This window comes from Tupaia chinensis, unplaced genomic scaffold (genome assembly GCF_000334495.1).
Source record: "Tupaia chinensis unplaced genomic scaffold, TupChi_1.0 Scaffold000600_1, whole genome shotgun sequence".
Lineage (NCBI taxonomy): Eukaryota > Metazoa > Chordata > Mammalia > Scandentia > Tupaiidae > Tupaia > Tupaia belangeri.
Window position 1 is genome coordinate 7860240 of NW_006160117.1, and position 17125 is coordinate 7877364.

General features: G+C 35.8%; 1 protein-coding gene across 1 annotated transcript in view; it reads right to left on the reverse strand.

The window, feature by feature from the left end:
• The window catches only part of DMD (dystrophin), a 1496890-nt gene that overhangs the window by 717534 nt on the left and 762231 nt on the right, over window positions 1-17125 (reverse strand). The window contains exon 22 of the mRNA XM_027775723.1: window positions 11449-11566. Within this exon, the coding sequence (XP_027631524.1) occupies window positions 11449-11566 (118 nt within the window). The remainder of the gene's footprint in view (window positions 1-11448; window positions 11567-17125) is intronic.

Consider the following 17125-nt stretch of genomic DNA (forward strand, 5'->3'; position numbering starts at 1 on the left):
AGGTTTTTTTGCTATAGGGCGCGTCTGCTTGCCAGACAGACAGACAGAGACAGCGAGGCAGAAAGTGAGAAATCACACCCCAGGGGGGATGGCCATGCCACAATCCCTTCTCCTCCACTCTCCCCTCAGGATTTTGGGCACGCATGCACACGCACCCAGCTTGATTTTAAGCCACTGGGTCCAGGACTTGAACTGTGGTCGACTATGCAGGAGTCCAGCGACATAGCCATTACGCTAACTGCTGGTCCTTGAAGGGATATTTTTGAGGCAATTAACATTTCAGTCAGTAGTAGACTTTGAGTAAAGCACATTACTCTCTATGACGCTTATATAAGGCCTTATATAATCAATTTTGAGGCCTTAAGAGAATAGACTGAAATTCCCACAAGAGGAAGGAATTCTACCCTTAGATTGCCTTTGAACTCAAGACTCAACATGAACTGTTCCCTGTCCACATCCTTCCCACATGGCCTGCTGATTTTGGACTTTCCAGCCCCCACAATTGTATGAGCCAATACTGTAAAGTCTCTCTCTCTTTATATATACAGATTTGTTATTTACTTTAAATCATCAATGAGGATATTTTGACAGAGAAATAGTAGGTCCAAAATAATAATCCCTACACTTTTTTTTTTGCCACTTGGGAAGGGATATTTCTATATATCTATATCTATATCTATCTCTTATATCTATATCTAGAGAGATAGATATAGATATAGATATAGACATAGATTGCACACACATACACATACTATTGGTTTCATTTCTCTGGAAAAATCTAATACACTCATGATTTCCTAGTAAATAATACTGGAAGAAAGAAAAGATTTATAATAATGATCATCATAACAATAATTAATGAGTAGTAAAACTTAGTTTTGTAATAGGATTGAGCAAAAATATTTGTTTATCCTCTGGTGTACCATCAGGGTTCAATGATCTCAAATTTACTTTTTGGGCTTTATTTTTTTTAGAAGTTCAATCTATTTATAATAATTGATATTTTTGGGTCACATGGTAATGCTGCAGTAAAACATGACATTCTGCAAGTAAACTCACATGGGAAGGGTCATGGTTCAGGTCCAGAGATCTCCCTCACTATGTTGGGCACACACATGCTCATGATCTAGAGCTGTTTGAAGGCTGGAGGTGGATCATAGTGTCAAAACCCTATTGGGGGAACCAGCAGTTAGCATAATGGCTATGTCACTGGACTCCCACGTAGTTGACTGCAGTTCGCGTCCCGGACCCGGTGGCTTAAAACTCACGCCAGGCGCATGTGCATGCGTGCCCAAGATCCCGAGAGAAGAATGGAGGAGAAGGGATTGCGGCGTGACCATCCCCCCTGGGGGGTGATTTCTTGCTTTCTGTCTCTATGCCTCTCTCTGTCAGGTGAGCACACGCGCCCTAGAACAAAAACCTCTCCAAAAAAAAAAAAAACCCTATTGGGAGTATTCTTTCTCTTTCTGTCTCTGTCTCTCTAATGGAAGAAATAAATAAACTTTAAAAAAATCTACTTAAGATCAAAGAGACACTTTATTTTTAAATAAAGTTTATTTAATATTTCCATCTACCATATGGGTTCATTGAACCCTTTTACAAACCTCAAATACATTGTGAACTCTTAGTGGTTTTAACTTTCCTGCATTTTGAAACATTTTGCTATTTCATCAGTACTCATCAATTATTTCTAAGTATGCTAAATGATTAAAATAATAACTAAATTTAAGAATGAAAGAATTACTTAGAAAAATGATAAAATAGTGAGATAAATCTTCATTCATTCTTTAGCTTTCTTATTACATTTATTGCCCCAAATAAGATGGTATAAAAGAATGCTGGAGATGTCATCTTTGGAACCTGTATTTAGCTTTTATTTAACATAATTGAAGATATAAAACTTTTTTCTCCCATAAAGCCAAAAAGAAAAATGCTAGAGGAAGACATTTCATAATTACTAGATACAACAGAAGATGAATGTAAAGACACAGAAAAGCATCATTCCAGACTGTAATGATGGTGGTGAAATTGATCACACATGTAAAACCTTAGACTGTAAGTCTTCAGATGATGTTAACCTAGGTGAACATTCTCAAACACAAAGACTAATTAGCAAATCTCTCTCTCTCTCTTTCTATGTGTGTGTGTATACACAAACATTTTAAACACAGGATCTTACAGTCTTTCTATGTCATGAAACTTCTCCCTCAGCTAGTACAACTCTTTTGCCTTTATTTTTTTTAAGACAGAGTCTTACCATGTTGCCCAGTCCAACTTTGAGCTTATGCTCATCCTGCCTCAGCCTCCCCACTCACTAAGATTATAGGGGCATGCCATTGTGCCCAGCCTGTTGGTTAGACTGGAAATCGAACCAGGTGTCTCAATGCTGTCCCAGCCAGAAGAGTAGTGTCTTAACATGAGTCACAATATATTTCTAATGATAGAAAGAAAAATTAGTGTTCTAATCTAGTCATTAAATAGGAAGTCCCTCACCACAAAATACCTGCCTACAAAAATTTGAACCATCTTGTTATGTTACTGTAGGACACAGCAATGTTTAGTGTTTAGGATGTCAATGCTCCCAAATTTCTTTGATAAAAAGAAGTTGTTGCAATTAAGTCTTATTAAAATTTCTAATAATGCTGTTTATCACTATCTCTTATTTTTTTTTTTGGAGAGCTTTTTTTTTTTTTTTTTTTTTGCTATAGGGCGTGTGCGCTTGCCAGAAAGACAGAGAGAAAGAAAGCGAGAAACCGCCCCCCCACACACAGGTGGGATGGCCATGCCGCAATCTCATCTCCTCCTTTCTCCTCTTGGGATCTTGGGCACAGATGCACATGTGCCTGGTGTGAGTTTAAGCCACCGGATCTGGGACTCGAACTGCGGTTGACTACATGGGAGTCCAGTGACATAGCCATTATGCTAACTGCTGGTCCCCACTACTACTTACTTCTGTAAATAACTGTAAAAATTAATAAGTAAAAAAGTTCACTAGACCTAGATGGCAAACCATAATGCCTATTGTTTTCTCGTATACTGAGGATTGCACCAGAAACCTGATCTATAAAACACAACAATCTTCTCAGCTAAATAGTTTCCACAGTTCTTTATTATATTTGAAGTAAGAACTAAGAACCAGGAAGAAATCTATGTTATTTGAATAGTTGTATAGCAGAAGATACAGAAAAAAAAATAGAGTGTAATACTTAACAATTCATCCTTCAGTGTGTACTCAAAAGTCACCTATAACACACAAGTTGGCACTGAGGGTGAAAAGTGCTACTTCTTTTTTTTTAACTTAAAAAATTATTTATTATTATCATAATCTTGTTTAAGGAGTGCAACTTCTTACATTCCTTAAATGTCAACTCATACCTAGGTTCTCTTACTAGGTCCAGTTTCTTTTCACCTGGTGCCCTCTCTCTGCATAAGCTTATCCACTCCAGGTAACTTTCAAATCAGTGTCCAGAGCAACTTCCCTGCTGAAATCTGTACTTGTGTTTTCATTCATTTCCTTTAACATCTCATTATAGTCATCTAGAGGCAGCTTAAACGCATTATTTTGTCTCCCAAATCAACTCTGTCCTGAATTTGTCTCTGCTAATAACATAACCATCTCCCAAAGCACTAGATATCAAACTCTTAGAGACAGGCCCTGTTTTAGATCTTCAGATCCATACATCCAATCAATGGCCAAATCCTATTAATTTTAGCTCTACTGTATGTCTCAATTTCAGTCACTTCTTATCGCTCATCTGCCACTATTCCAGCTTTGGCTCTTTCCTCTTAACTGGTCTCACTGACTCCATTTACTCCTTTATCCTCCACAGTGCATACACACAGATGCTCCCACCCTTACACAAAATCTGTCCCACCACTGTTTAGATAGGTCTAATTCTGTATTCTCCTGTCATCTTTTCTTGAAATAACCTTCCCTTTCCAGCCTCCTTCTGCTTAGCGAAGTCCTATTCATGACCAGATCAAATTGGAATTCCTCCTGGAAGCATTCCAGGACCCTCTCTTTCAATCTCCCCTCTTCTTGCTCTCTCTGAACATTGTGCAATACTGTTCTACTGATGTATTTATCCTAGACTGCCTTGCCTGAATACACTTGTCCAAATACTCGCATTTGATTGTGAGTTCTTCTAAGACAAAGGCTGAACATTATTTCTCCCTGTATCTTCTCCATCCTCTCTGATGTTAACTAGCACGGAGTAAGCCTTCAAATGTTTGTTGAACTGAACTGAACCCTCTGGTTGCCAGTGGCATCCTGGTGGATGTAAATTTTGAGAGTTGCTTGTAGCTATAACGAGATGACAGCAGGTGCTAGATGTCAAAAGAAGAAAATTTATATGGTTGACTCCACTTCTTCTAAAATAAGCAACTCTCTAATAGACAATACCTGAGAGGAAAATATTGGCTGGCATTTCATTAGCAATAGAGATTTCATAAAACTGTGGAGAACAACAGAGCCTTTTTATTTTGCCATGAAGGATTTCATACAATTGGTTGCAGCAATGAATGATGGGTTGACAAAGCTGCTATAAAACTGTCAGTTAATTCAAAAATCCTGTGAGAGTAATTTTATTCTCATACAGCAGAACATTCTCTCTTCTACAGCCCTGTATACTATGTCTTTAAGTAGTACTATGTGAATTCATTTTCTTAAAATTTATGTCATCAAATTTCTTGAAGAATTCTGGACTGGTTTTAAAAAGTCTTAGCTGAAAAAATAATTCCCAAAGAAATGACTCCCTCTTAAGACTTGGCATTCTGTTTGAGAAGTCCTTTCCCTAATTTAGCTGATATAAGTCCATTTAAGGAACCCTGCTTATTCTCCTGTCTCCAGTTCCTCTGTATAAAATTCACCTCACCATAACAACATACATCATTCAATGAACAACTAGCGTGTGCCATATCTGTACCTTAGAAGCATCATGTAATTTCACCTTTATAATCATCCTATCTGCTTAGGTACTATTCTTAACCCCAGATGACAAGTGAGGGAACCATGACTTAGGGAAATGAATCTACTTGGCCAAGGTCATGCAACTTGTAGATCACTGGGATCCAATGGTTTGTACATCTACAAGAAAATATGAGAGACAATCCTGTAATTAGACACCTAAACACAGAGAAAACAAAGGTATACATAGGAGCTACAAGCAATTATATACAGTTTGTAAGCACCTGAGACAAGCCCTAATATTTTTAAGTTCCCAAACAATAAATCTTTTCTATTTTCTGACTAGGCAGCTTTTTATTCATTTGATGTATCTCAGGCTTTAAATTCATATGGACATGGGTTTCAATACTAGCTCTTCATTTGCCATCTTTCTAAGACTCTAAGCAAGTTACTTAAGTTTTGCGAGCCTCAGTTTTCTGTCTCTAAAGTGGGGAGAGAAACATCTACTTCCTAAATTTATAGCAAGTTTTGAAAACAAAATAACTTATATGAATTTCCTTGCTTTGCAGTGCCACCCATATAAAGGCTTTTTAAAAATATTTAGCACTATTTTTAAAATTGTTTTTAAATGTATTTTATACATTCAGTCACTGTACATCACAACAACTTGTAAAATTAATTTTCCTAGCATAAATACACTGAACACCGGTCCACTCAAAGACATTATCATACACATCATTATCAACAGACAATCCTCCATTTCCGTGTTTAACTCTATATATCTTATTCTATCTTTTCCAAAGCAATGTGCACCACTTGGTCTTTTAAATCTCCCCAATGAACAACTAGCGTGTGCCATATCTGTACCTTAGAAGCATCATGTAATTTCACCTTTATAATCATCCTATCTGCTTAGGTACTATTCTTAACCCCAGATGACAAGTGAGGGAACCATGACTTAGGGAAATGAATCTACTTGGCCAAGGTCATGCAACTTGTAGATCACTGGGATCCAATGGTTTGTACATCTACAAGAAAATATGAGAGACAATCCTGTAATTAGACACCTAAACACAGAGAAAACAAAGGTATACATAGGAGCTACAAGCAATTATATACAGTTTGTAAGCACCTGAGACAAGCCCTAATATTTTTAAGTTCCCAAACAATAAATCTTTTCTATTTTCTGACTAGGCAGCTTTTTATTCATTTGATGTATCTCAGGCTTTAAATTCATATGGACATGGGTTTCAATACTAGCTCTTCATTTGCCATCTTTCTAAGACTCTAAGCAAGTTACTTAAGTTTTGCGAGCCTCAGTTTTCTGTCTCTAAAGTGGGGAGAGAAACATCTACTTCCTAAATTTATAGCAAGTTTTGAAAACAAAATAACTGCTATGAATTTCCTTGCTTTGCAGTGCCACCCATATAAAGGCTTTTTAAAAATATTTAGCACTATTTTTAAAATTGTTTTTAAATGTATTTTATACATTCAGTCACTGTACATCACAACAACTTGTAAAATTAATTTTCCTAGCATAAATACACTGAACACCTTTCCACTCAAAGACATTATCATACACATCATTATCAACAGACAATCCTCCATTTCCGTGTTTAACTCTATATATCTTATTCTATCTTTTCCAAAGCAATGTGCACCACTTGGTCTTTTAAATCTCCCTGTTTTTCTGTGTGTGTATTTGGTAAAATAATCGAATAGGCACCAAACAAACTCTTTAAATGCTTTGCCACCAAATATCCAAACAACCCAAATGGATTTTAATTAAAGTCACAAGAGCTAACATTCATTCAACTTTTAAAAATATTATTTATTTAATTTTATTCATTATTATTATTTTTAAAATTTTGACCATAGGGCACCTGCACTTACCAAAGAGAGACAGGGAGAGAGAGAAAGCAAACCGCCAGGTATGGGACTCAAACCATGGTCAGCCATGTGGGAGTCCAGTGGCTTAACTACCACACCACTTGCTGGCTTCATTCATTCAACTTTTCCTATGGTTTTGATCTAAGTGTTCTACATGTGTTAGCTAATGTTATTTTATAGTGGAGGAAACTGAGAACAGAGAGTTTACTGAGTTCAGTGATTTGTTCAAGGTCACGAAGCTAGTAAGTGGCCAGCCCAGGAAGCCCGTCCTTGAAACCTGTATGTGCTATCACTATATAGCCTTAAAATGGTAGAGGTGGGGCTTGTGGAGGGAGAAGCTACAGAAGCAAAACTGTCAGATACAAATGTCAGAGGAGAGGAGCCATCCTCACCGATATTCTTTGTGTAAGAAACAGAGCAAAAAAGAGAAAGCAGTGTTTTTCTTTCAATATTCTTCTCACTTCTATACAAGATATTATGGTTATTATGTTTTGCAGTATTAATGGCCATGAACAAGAGTTCTACATAATTCAAATACCTCCAAGGAAGCAAATTTAAATCCTTCTTGCTTTCTGTCCCCTGACCCAGACCTCTCACAGATGAGAATGGCAAAGAATGGGGTTGACAAATTCAGCAACCAAAACATTGAAGAAAAGTGAGCAATGAGAACATCAGAAATAGCAAGGAGAATTTTTTGTTTGAAGTCACTTTGAATGCAATTTATTTTCTTACCTAGATTATTATAACATAATTTTGATCAATATAATTACTTGAAAACAACAGATCTAATGAAAATAGTTCTGTACAGTAGAATATATTGGTATTTCGCAAAACCAATTATTTGAGGTTTAACACGGGTATTACTAGTGGAAAAGAATTGCTTTTTACGGGACTTTTTTCTTGACAGAATGTAATAACTATGTATAGATTTCCCCAACTGTTCAAAGTTATGAACTGGGATTTACCAAGGAGGAAAAAAATGTTGCAATATAGCATTATACACATATTAAATATTTTTTTCTTTATTTAGTTGATTCCTTTTTAAATATTTCTAGAAGTTTCAGGGCAATAAAAAATGAAGACGAAGATCATCATGAGAAAATACAATTTTATGAGCAAGTATTTTTATGTCTGCTCTTTGCCTGAAAACCAAATCTATACTAAGAAAAATTCTATTTTGAACAAGATTGAAACTTTATGAGTATTGAATTTCCATCCCATTTCGTAGATTTCAAACTAAGAGATAAACTGAAGCATAGCAGGGCTGCAAACGACATTGTTTAGATAAACAAATCTTGTCAGAATTATCTTGGTACCAGCATTAGAAGCTCCAGGCATATTTGAAACTAAAATTCCAACTTAAGCTTTTAATAAGCAACATGACATGTCTCAACAGACATTTGCTTTTAAGACAATGCTTTTCTGGGACCATTTGGATTAGAATCTTTCCATTATGCTGCAAATATTCATAAAGGTATTTATTTATAAAACAAAAGCTTAGAAAAGCCGAGCTATTCAAATCACTGGATATTAGTGGAAAGATACAAGCTTGCCCTCCAGTCACTCAATTTTAATCTACATCATGAAAAAAGTCAATGCAATATGGAAAAAAAAAAGATTGCAAGGGATAATGGAAAATGCTGAGACAATGTTGAAAAGATACTGTAAAATATGTTAGTGTTATTTTTCTCTTTGGGAAAAAGAAGTTATTTTTCATTAGTAAAGTAACAAAAGATTTTCCATATAGTATATTCATCTTTCCCAAATTTTCACATTTCTCAGTCAAAATTCCTAGATGATGAATGGAGAAGGGATTGTAGTGTAGCCATACCCACAGGGGGTGATTTCTTACTTTCTTTTCACTGTCTCTGTCTCTCTGGTGAGTGCATGTGCCCCCGTTTAATGGGAATTTTGTCTCATACTGAGTAAATCATCCCCTACAAATCAGTTTTGTGGGCCACTACATTGCAACATGATAGAGAACACTCATGGTTCCATTTGGGGGAAGGAACGCTTTGTTACCTCAATTGAATGGTTATTCATGTTGGTCCTTGTAAAGTATTATGCTCATGCCTTGCTGGGAATAGAAATGGCATCCTATAATTCACACAGTCCCATAGAATTTAAGTGCATTCTTGTTCAAATTAGCTATGGAAGAGATTGACTAGTTTCTTACCAAATCTGTTCCTCTTCTCCCTGGCCTCAATATTGGATAATATTTTTTTAGCTTCCCTTCCAATGAGGTGTGGCCATGTGACAAGTTCCAGACAACAGACTATGAACAAAATTAATGTGCTCCACTTCCAGGTCTGGCTCATGACAAATTCTCATGAGCAACACTCATTCCTCATCTGCCCGTTGAATGAATAGGACTCTGATGCTCTGGATACAAAAGAAGGAAGGAACTGGGTCCCTGAATGGCTTCATAGAGGGGTGCTTGTTTTGGACTGCACCACATTAAAAAGTAAACTTCTACTGTAGCAAGCCACTGAAATTTGCAAGATAATTTATTATGGTGGCTAGTATTACTCAACTAATACATTAGTATATATTCAAATTCATGGTTTCAGCCAAAAATAAGAGTTAAATTTTTAAAACTGATAAAAGTCTACTTTTCATAAAAGGTTTTTGCCATAGGACACATGCAGTCACCAGAGAGAGAGACAGAGACAGTAAGAGGGAAAGTGAGAAATCACCTCCTGTGGGTATGGACACACTGTAATCTCTTCTCCATTCATCCTCTAGGGAATTTGGGCATGCATGCATACACTCCCAGTGTGACTTTCAAGCCACCATGTCCAGGACTTGATTCATGGTTAGCCACATGAGAACCCAGCACCTTAACCATCACGCCACTAGCTGCCCCCTCCCCCCCAAGGAAAGTCTACTTTAAATAACAATCACTGCAACTGAAAGAGGAAATGTCTTTAGGAAGTGAATCAAAATGTACATAATTGTAGACTGAAAAACTATTTAGTCCCAGTGAACAAGGTCATTAACAAAAGCAACAAAATAATTTGGGAAGTAGTAAACATACTAGAGGAAATACAGACTTTCAAGCCAGAAAGCAACATTTGCAAATTCTAAGCTCTGTTTTCTGCTTATATTGTAAGCTTGAACAATTTGATTAACCATTTTGGAACCTGTTTCTTCTTCTATGAAATGAGAACTGTGACATACAGCTCACAGTATTCTATAAAGATTTAAACACACACACAAATACAAATATACATACCGTCTAATACTCAGTAGCTATTTAGTGGATAATAGCTCTTATCACTAAATATTTACCTAAAAGGTACAAGTATGACTAATAACATTTAAAAATATTATATTTTTTGTTATGATCACTCTCTCCCTTCTCCCAACATATTGGCAGCCAGGCATTCCAGCTCCATCATCATCATTATTATTATTATTATTATTATTATTATTATTGTTATTTTCTGAGATTTTTTGCTATAGGGCCTGTGTGCTGGTCAGAGAGACAGAAAGAGAAAAAGAAAGTGAGAAATCACCCCCCTCCAGGGAGAATGGCCATGCTATAATCCCTTCTCATCCATTGCCAGGTCTGGAACTCAAACTGCAGTCGACTATGTGGGAGTCCAGCAACATAACCATTACACCATCTGTTGGTTCCCCAGCTCCAATTTTTAAAGGAAGAGGCAACACAGCAGACTAAGTTATAAAGAAATCAATTCATGATTTTTGAATTTCAAAAGCTTAGGCATGGCATAAGACAAAAGATTTGGGTAAAACAGATAATTAAAGGCAGGTTTCACAATTTCTACATCTGAAAAGATTCCTCTGGTTGTAAAAAAAAATGAGAGGGCACTTCAGGGAAAGTCAGAAAGTTCAATATCGATGTGTGTCCCTGGAGGGAGGGTAGGCGGAGGGAAGGGAGGAAACCTAGGAAGATCTGAGAGAATCTGAGAGCAGAGGTGACATGGGCCTCATTCTTGAGGACAGCCTCTGAGGAAAACTGGATACAGAGTAGTTTCCTTTCCACTTCCCTCTGTCCCTCTTCCCGACCCCATGTACACATACTGACACCACGCAGCCACTCAGTATCACTCTGTGCAAAGAAGAAAATAATATGCACCATGATGAGGCAGATGAGTCTAACGCAGACTCCCCACATTCCTGCCCACCCCAGTATGGCATAAGAAGCAGTACAATGATTTCTGATACCATACAATGGGGGCGTCAAAGTGGCAGAGAGACATCCAGATCTGGAAGTGTCATTGCAGAAAGAATGAAGCATGGTCCAGGAAGCAGCCACCAGGTTGGACCAATAAGCAAGTATGTGAGGGAGAGGCTGGCATCCCCATGAATGCCAGCCCTGAGAGATGACAACTAGGGAGCAAATGATCTGCAACACCATGCTCACCACATCCTCCAGCCCAAGCCTTCTAACTATGTATGCCCCGAGTTAACAAAAATTCTATTTCTCTCTATTCAGTGGAATTACATTCAGTTATTGAAAGATAACATTACAGATCGAAAATCGTATTCAGCACACTAATGGTCATTTACAATGATTTCACACTATTTTTATGAGTGTGATAGGGGCATATGAACTTGGGTGGTTAACTGAAACTTTTCATGCATCTTGCCTTGAGCTTCCAATGCCTGTTAAATAAAAGACTTACTTCGATCAGTAATGATTGTTCTAGCCTCTTGATTGCTGGTCTTGTTTTTCAAATTCTGGGCAGCAGTTATGAGTTCTTCCAACTGGGGGCGCCTCTGTTCCAAATCCTGCAGTGTTGCCTGAAAGAACAAATATCACTAAATTTTGGGGTTCTACAGCATTATGCATTCTTTTTATGTAATACAAAGTAAAACATAATTTTCAGAGCAGCCCAAACGCTTTTTGAAATTAAAAAAAGATGTTGCTGGATATAAATCTCTACTGTGTAAGGATTTATAGGAAACAGTTTAACAAGAAATGTGTTTCATTCTTAGATACTGAAAATATTTCAAGTGAAAATCTTGAATATAGATCTTCTTCACTATTTAAGAACTTAGATGGAGTCATTGCAAAGTCCTTGGATTTATGTGAACCAATATATGAGTGCCATGAACGAAATGTGCAATTCGGAGTTGTGATAATACGCGTAAAAGAATTACAACTATTTATACTTGTAATCTTATTTTCTAAAATTAAAGTATATAATTATTTTAAAAACAGAAAAAGCACAGAAGTGATTTAAGAGATAGTATTGAACTTCTTGTACCTGAGATTCCTTACCTGCAAAATAAGAAGGTAGAGAAAGTAAACTAAATTAGTCTTTCCCCAAAGGTGCCAGTCAGTAAGAATCATCAAACTCCTTTGTCCCATCCCAGAACTAATGAATTAGTAGTGGAAAGACTGGGAATCTGCATTTTACACAAATTCCTTGCTTATAGGATTAGGCAATTTTGGAAAACATCAGCCAATATGCTAGTATATATATTCTTCTATATTACAAATGACTTTGACTTCATACTGCTTTAGTTAGCAATACCAAATAGAATTGAGCCAACACACATATATTTTTTTCAGTTTATAGATATCATGGGTAATTATTAAGAAATCGCTCTCTCTGAAACATCTATCTATTGTCACTATCATCTTAGTCTCTGTACTCCAATGGGCCCAAATCCCAGAGAAACTGAGAAAGAAATTTCAGAGAAATAAGATATCTGCCTTTTTTTTTATACCTTTTTTTTTTTTGAGAGGTTTTTGCTATAGGGCACATGTGCTCACCAGACAGACAGAGACAGAGAGAGACAGAGAGACAGAAAGCGAGAAATCACCCCCCGGGGGTATGGCCACGCTACAATCCCTTCTCCTCCATTCTCCTCTCGGGATCTTGGGCACTCACACACACGCGCCTGGCGTGAGTTTAAGCCACTGGGTCCGGGACTCGAACCGCAGTCGACTACGTGGGAGTCCAGTGACATAGCCATTACGCCAACTGCTGGTCCTGATATCTGCCTTTTTCTGGTTCTAAAACTGAATAAATTTTAACTGGGTAAAGTCAAGTCAATATTTACTATTAATTCATAACTACTATGTGACAGATGTTTTACACATGGTTTATCATTACTATTCTCATATCGATGACACTAATATCCAAGCCAGAAGTCCATCTTATTTGAAATAGGATGCTCTTGTAACTACCACATGAGGCCAATGAAAATGAAGAGATGAAATAGGGTGGACCGTAACACTTAGGAAACTACCATACCCTATGACTCCTGCTGACTTTTCTCAAAATTTTTGGTTTTGGAAAGGTCAAAATTTGACCTGTTGGTATTCTTTCTTTTGTGAAGAGGTAGGGAGCTAGACTTGGTGATTTAAGGACAATTTACTTTGGGTAATATTAAAATAATGGAAAAAAAACTTATCCAAACATTGTACATCTATTCTGAGCATTTTTCTCCCTCTGTATTGAAAAATTGGAGGGGCTAACTTTTAACAAATTTTCCACGTTTGTAAGCCATGATTGCTCAGAAGAAAAATCCAATTTTCAGGTTTCTAACTTTTATGGTTTCTTTACACAAAAGGGTGTTTGAAATATGGAACAAATTGCCACAGACAGCTATTGAAGGAAGTGGCACAAGTCAGTTGGAGAGTACTGAACAAATTTTAAAGTAGGAACCATATAGTAGCAGACATATTTTATGAAATAAGATGTTTTTCAGGGTTAGAATGTCAACTCTGGTCATCTGTGACACAGCAAACTGAAGAGTTCCTTTGCAACTGCCTAATCTTAAATGTTTGAATATATTTAATAGATTTGTTTAAACAGACTTACCCAGAGACTTGAGACAAATTCAAATTTCCACCCCAGATTTAATAAAGAACTTTAAATGCACATAGCTAATGAGATACATAAGTTACACAAATTCATTCATTAATTCATTGGTTGTAATAAATGCGTTTCAAGAATTAGGTGCTCTTGTAGGTGCTATGGAAGTAGCTATTAACAAATGCATTAGGTATGGTGTGTCATTTGAAGGAAAAACTACAATTTTGGATACTTAGAATTTTTTATATAACAAAGATTATCTTTATTGGATTATTTTGCTTTGATTCAATATTAATTTACCCTCAAAGAACCAGACTATTCTTTGTTTCCTGCTTTTAAATACATTACTCAATGTTTGCTCCAATTTTTTTCCTTCTTTTAGGTTTTTAAAGTTCATTTAAGAAGTATGTTGTAAAAGTAACTTCATCAAGTTTAATCTGAACTTTACCAGGCACCAAATTAAACCTGACCACAATGAACAGCTTTTACTGCTGAAATTAGCAAGCATGTCAATTTAGGCTTAAAGCAAGCCATTTTCCTCTCTAATGAACAAAATAGGTCTCAGGGTATTGTGAAACCTGTTCTCTAGTTGGGTGATTCTCTAATTCTGCTGACAGACACATGCTTTGTAAGCACCTGAGGAAATTATTAATGACATCCTTTGAATCAGCCTCCTTAAAAAAAAATCTAAGGAGATTCACAGCTGCAATTCAAGTGTTCACTTCTAAAATACTTCAAAACAAAATTGCAACTCTTTATCCCATTCTTTGGTCAACACATACAAACATCCATTTCAAAAAAGAGACTGTAAAATAATAATGTATATTGCTATGGAATTTATCAGGCACTAGTATGTTCTTAGTGGTTTCTCAGGATAGTGGAATGAGAATTTTCTCCTTTGATTTCCTATCCAGAAATAATGAGACGGATTTGAATATGGCACAAACGAGTGTTTTTTCATTAAGATATTATAAATACAGTGACTAAAAGGTCTTTTATTTATTAATGAACAGAACACAAGCATATCATAAAATCAAAGATTATTTTTATTTTCATTTGGTTTCCTTTTAAATGTCTATTTACTTGCTATAATCATTTCTTTGACTCAATAATTTAGTTTTATAGTTTCAGGACTTCTCAAACACAATGACCTTCATCTCTATTCCATTGAGCCATCCACAGATGAAAGAGCACCCTAGGTCTAAAAATTACTCAAACTACTTATCTCCAAAATATCCATCTACAAAATTCTGTTCTTGGCCCCCAATCTGCTTCCCTTACAAGATGCTACTCTCTCAAAGATTCTGTTGCTAATCTTCACCCTCATATGACTTCCAGTCCTCTTCTATCATTCAATTTCCTTATTCTAGCTTTAGTCATACTAAATAAATAGAATACCAGCTATGTCTGTTTATTTCTTTGATATAAGCTCAGATATTTATAACACATATAACTTAAGTGAAGGAAACTAAAACCATTACATGCTTAACAGTACCTAAGCATGATAACTGATTGTGTCTACATGGATTCTATTATTCTGGAGGAAACAAAACACAGGAGAAGGAATCGATGCTATTTCTAAGAAGTCATAAGACAGCTATTGGGCTTTACTAAAAACAGCTTACCCCTTGGAGATGAGAATTCATGATGGAATCCACTAGCTGAGCAAAGATGGAGGGGAAAAAAAAATCTTCAAATACAAAGTGAATCAGAAGGCTTTAATCCTACTAAGTCCCCCCAGGGTTGAGGGAAATGGTTATAAATAGCAATCTTAAGAAAAAGCTAGTTTAACAGTGAAACATACATACTAGAAGTAGGTCATTTTAAGCTCTTAGAAAGAATCATAATTTGTTATTATAGTCATTAAAATGGAATTTTACCTAAATTATATTCAGATAGAAAATTCTACTGTAGACTTGAATACTTAGCATTTATATATCTAAGAAAAGACTTTTTTTCAAATGCATCTTTTATAATCATGGTAAAATAAACATAACATAAAATGTACCACATTTACATGCACAGTTCAAGACATTAAGCACATTCACGTTGTTGTGTTATTGTCACCAGCCATTCATACACAGAACTCTTCATTTTGCAATACTAAAACTCTGTACCCATTAAACAATAACTTCCCCTTTCCCCCTGTCTCTAGCTCCTGGCAATTCCCATTCTACTTTCCATCTCTGCATTCGATTACTCTAAGAACCACACATAAGTGGAATCACATGATATTTATTCTTTTGTGACTAGCTTATTTCACTTAGCATAATGTCTTTAATGTCCCTTCCTTTTTAAGGTTAAATGATATTCTATTGTATATATACCACATTTTAAGAAAAGATCTAACAACCAATTTCATTGTAGGTTTTATATTTTTCTATAAAAATCTACAACCTTCATATAGTTACAATTAGAACAAAGACACAGTGATGGTCAATTATGCCATTTTCAGGAAGTAAACTTGAATTTAGATTAAATATAACATAAAACATCATATTATTATATTGAGAACTTTAAAACATTAATATTAAAGATGAACAAGATACTTTTAATTTATAGCACCTTTTTAGGCATGGAAGAAAATAAGCATTTAAGTTTGGTAGGTACTAAACTGTAGCCTTTCTAGTAAACGGAAGGGTTTTACCTGTGAAGATGTTAATCATTGTCTAAATTGCCTCATTAAACACTTTTTTTCTGCCAAGTTATAGGAGTTCTTTATTAATAGGCTAGCTGGCTGTGGGAGGATTCATATCTTTCATAAACCTCACACCTCTGAGTGAAAGGAGAAGGATGCTTATATAGGCAAAAATCACAGTCAATTCTGGGTTGACATGGTGATTACAATGGAAACTGAGGAGGGAGTGAAGAGAAAAGGGAGTTGGGTTCCTTTTATTTTATTTATTTTTTTAAATTATCATTATTATTTATACATTCAATCGCAATACATCATTTAGATCATAAAGAGACTTTACCCAGCATTATATACCCCTCATTCTGGCTTCCAGTCATGCATTCATGTGCCTCTTCAAATATTAGGTTGTTGGGAAAGTCATGATGTGTTTTTGTTTTTCTGTGCAAAAATGTGTCATGACTTTCCCAACAACTCAATAGACTGGCTACTTCTACCGGCATCTTTATTGTCCTCGACTTCTTCACTTTTCATGTCTATTTTAAAATTGCTTAGATGCTTTCCTATTTGACATATCTTCCCTATCTCATCTCTGAATGTTCTACCAGAGCTTTGATGGGTAACTTCTTCTAAATACCTTTGAGTTGTGGTCATCCTTTTTGCACTGAAGAAATTCTTAAAAATTATTTATATATATTTCAAATTTACAGAATATTTTCAAACCTTGTACACTTCACTTCACACAGCCAATTAATGTTTTGCTACATTTTCATTATTATTTCTCATTCTATCATTCTCCTTCTGTGTGTGTGTGTGTGTGTGTACATATATAGATACACATATATATCTGTATATGTGTGTGTGTGTGTGTGTATATATATATATACATATATATATATA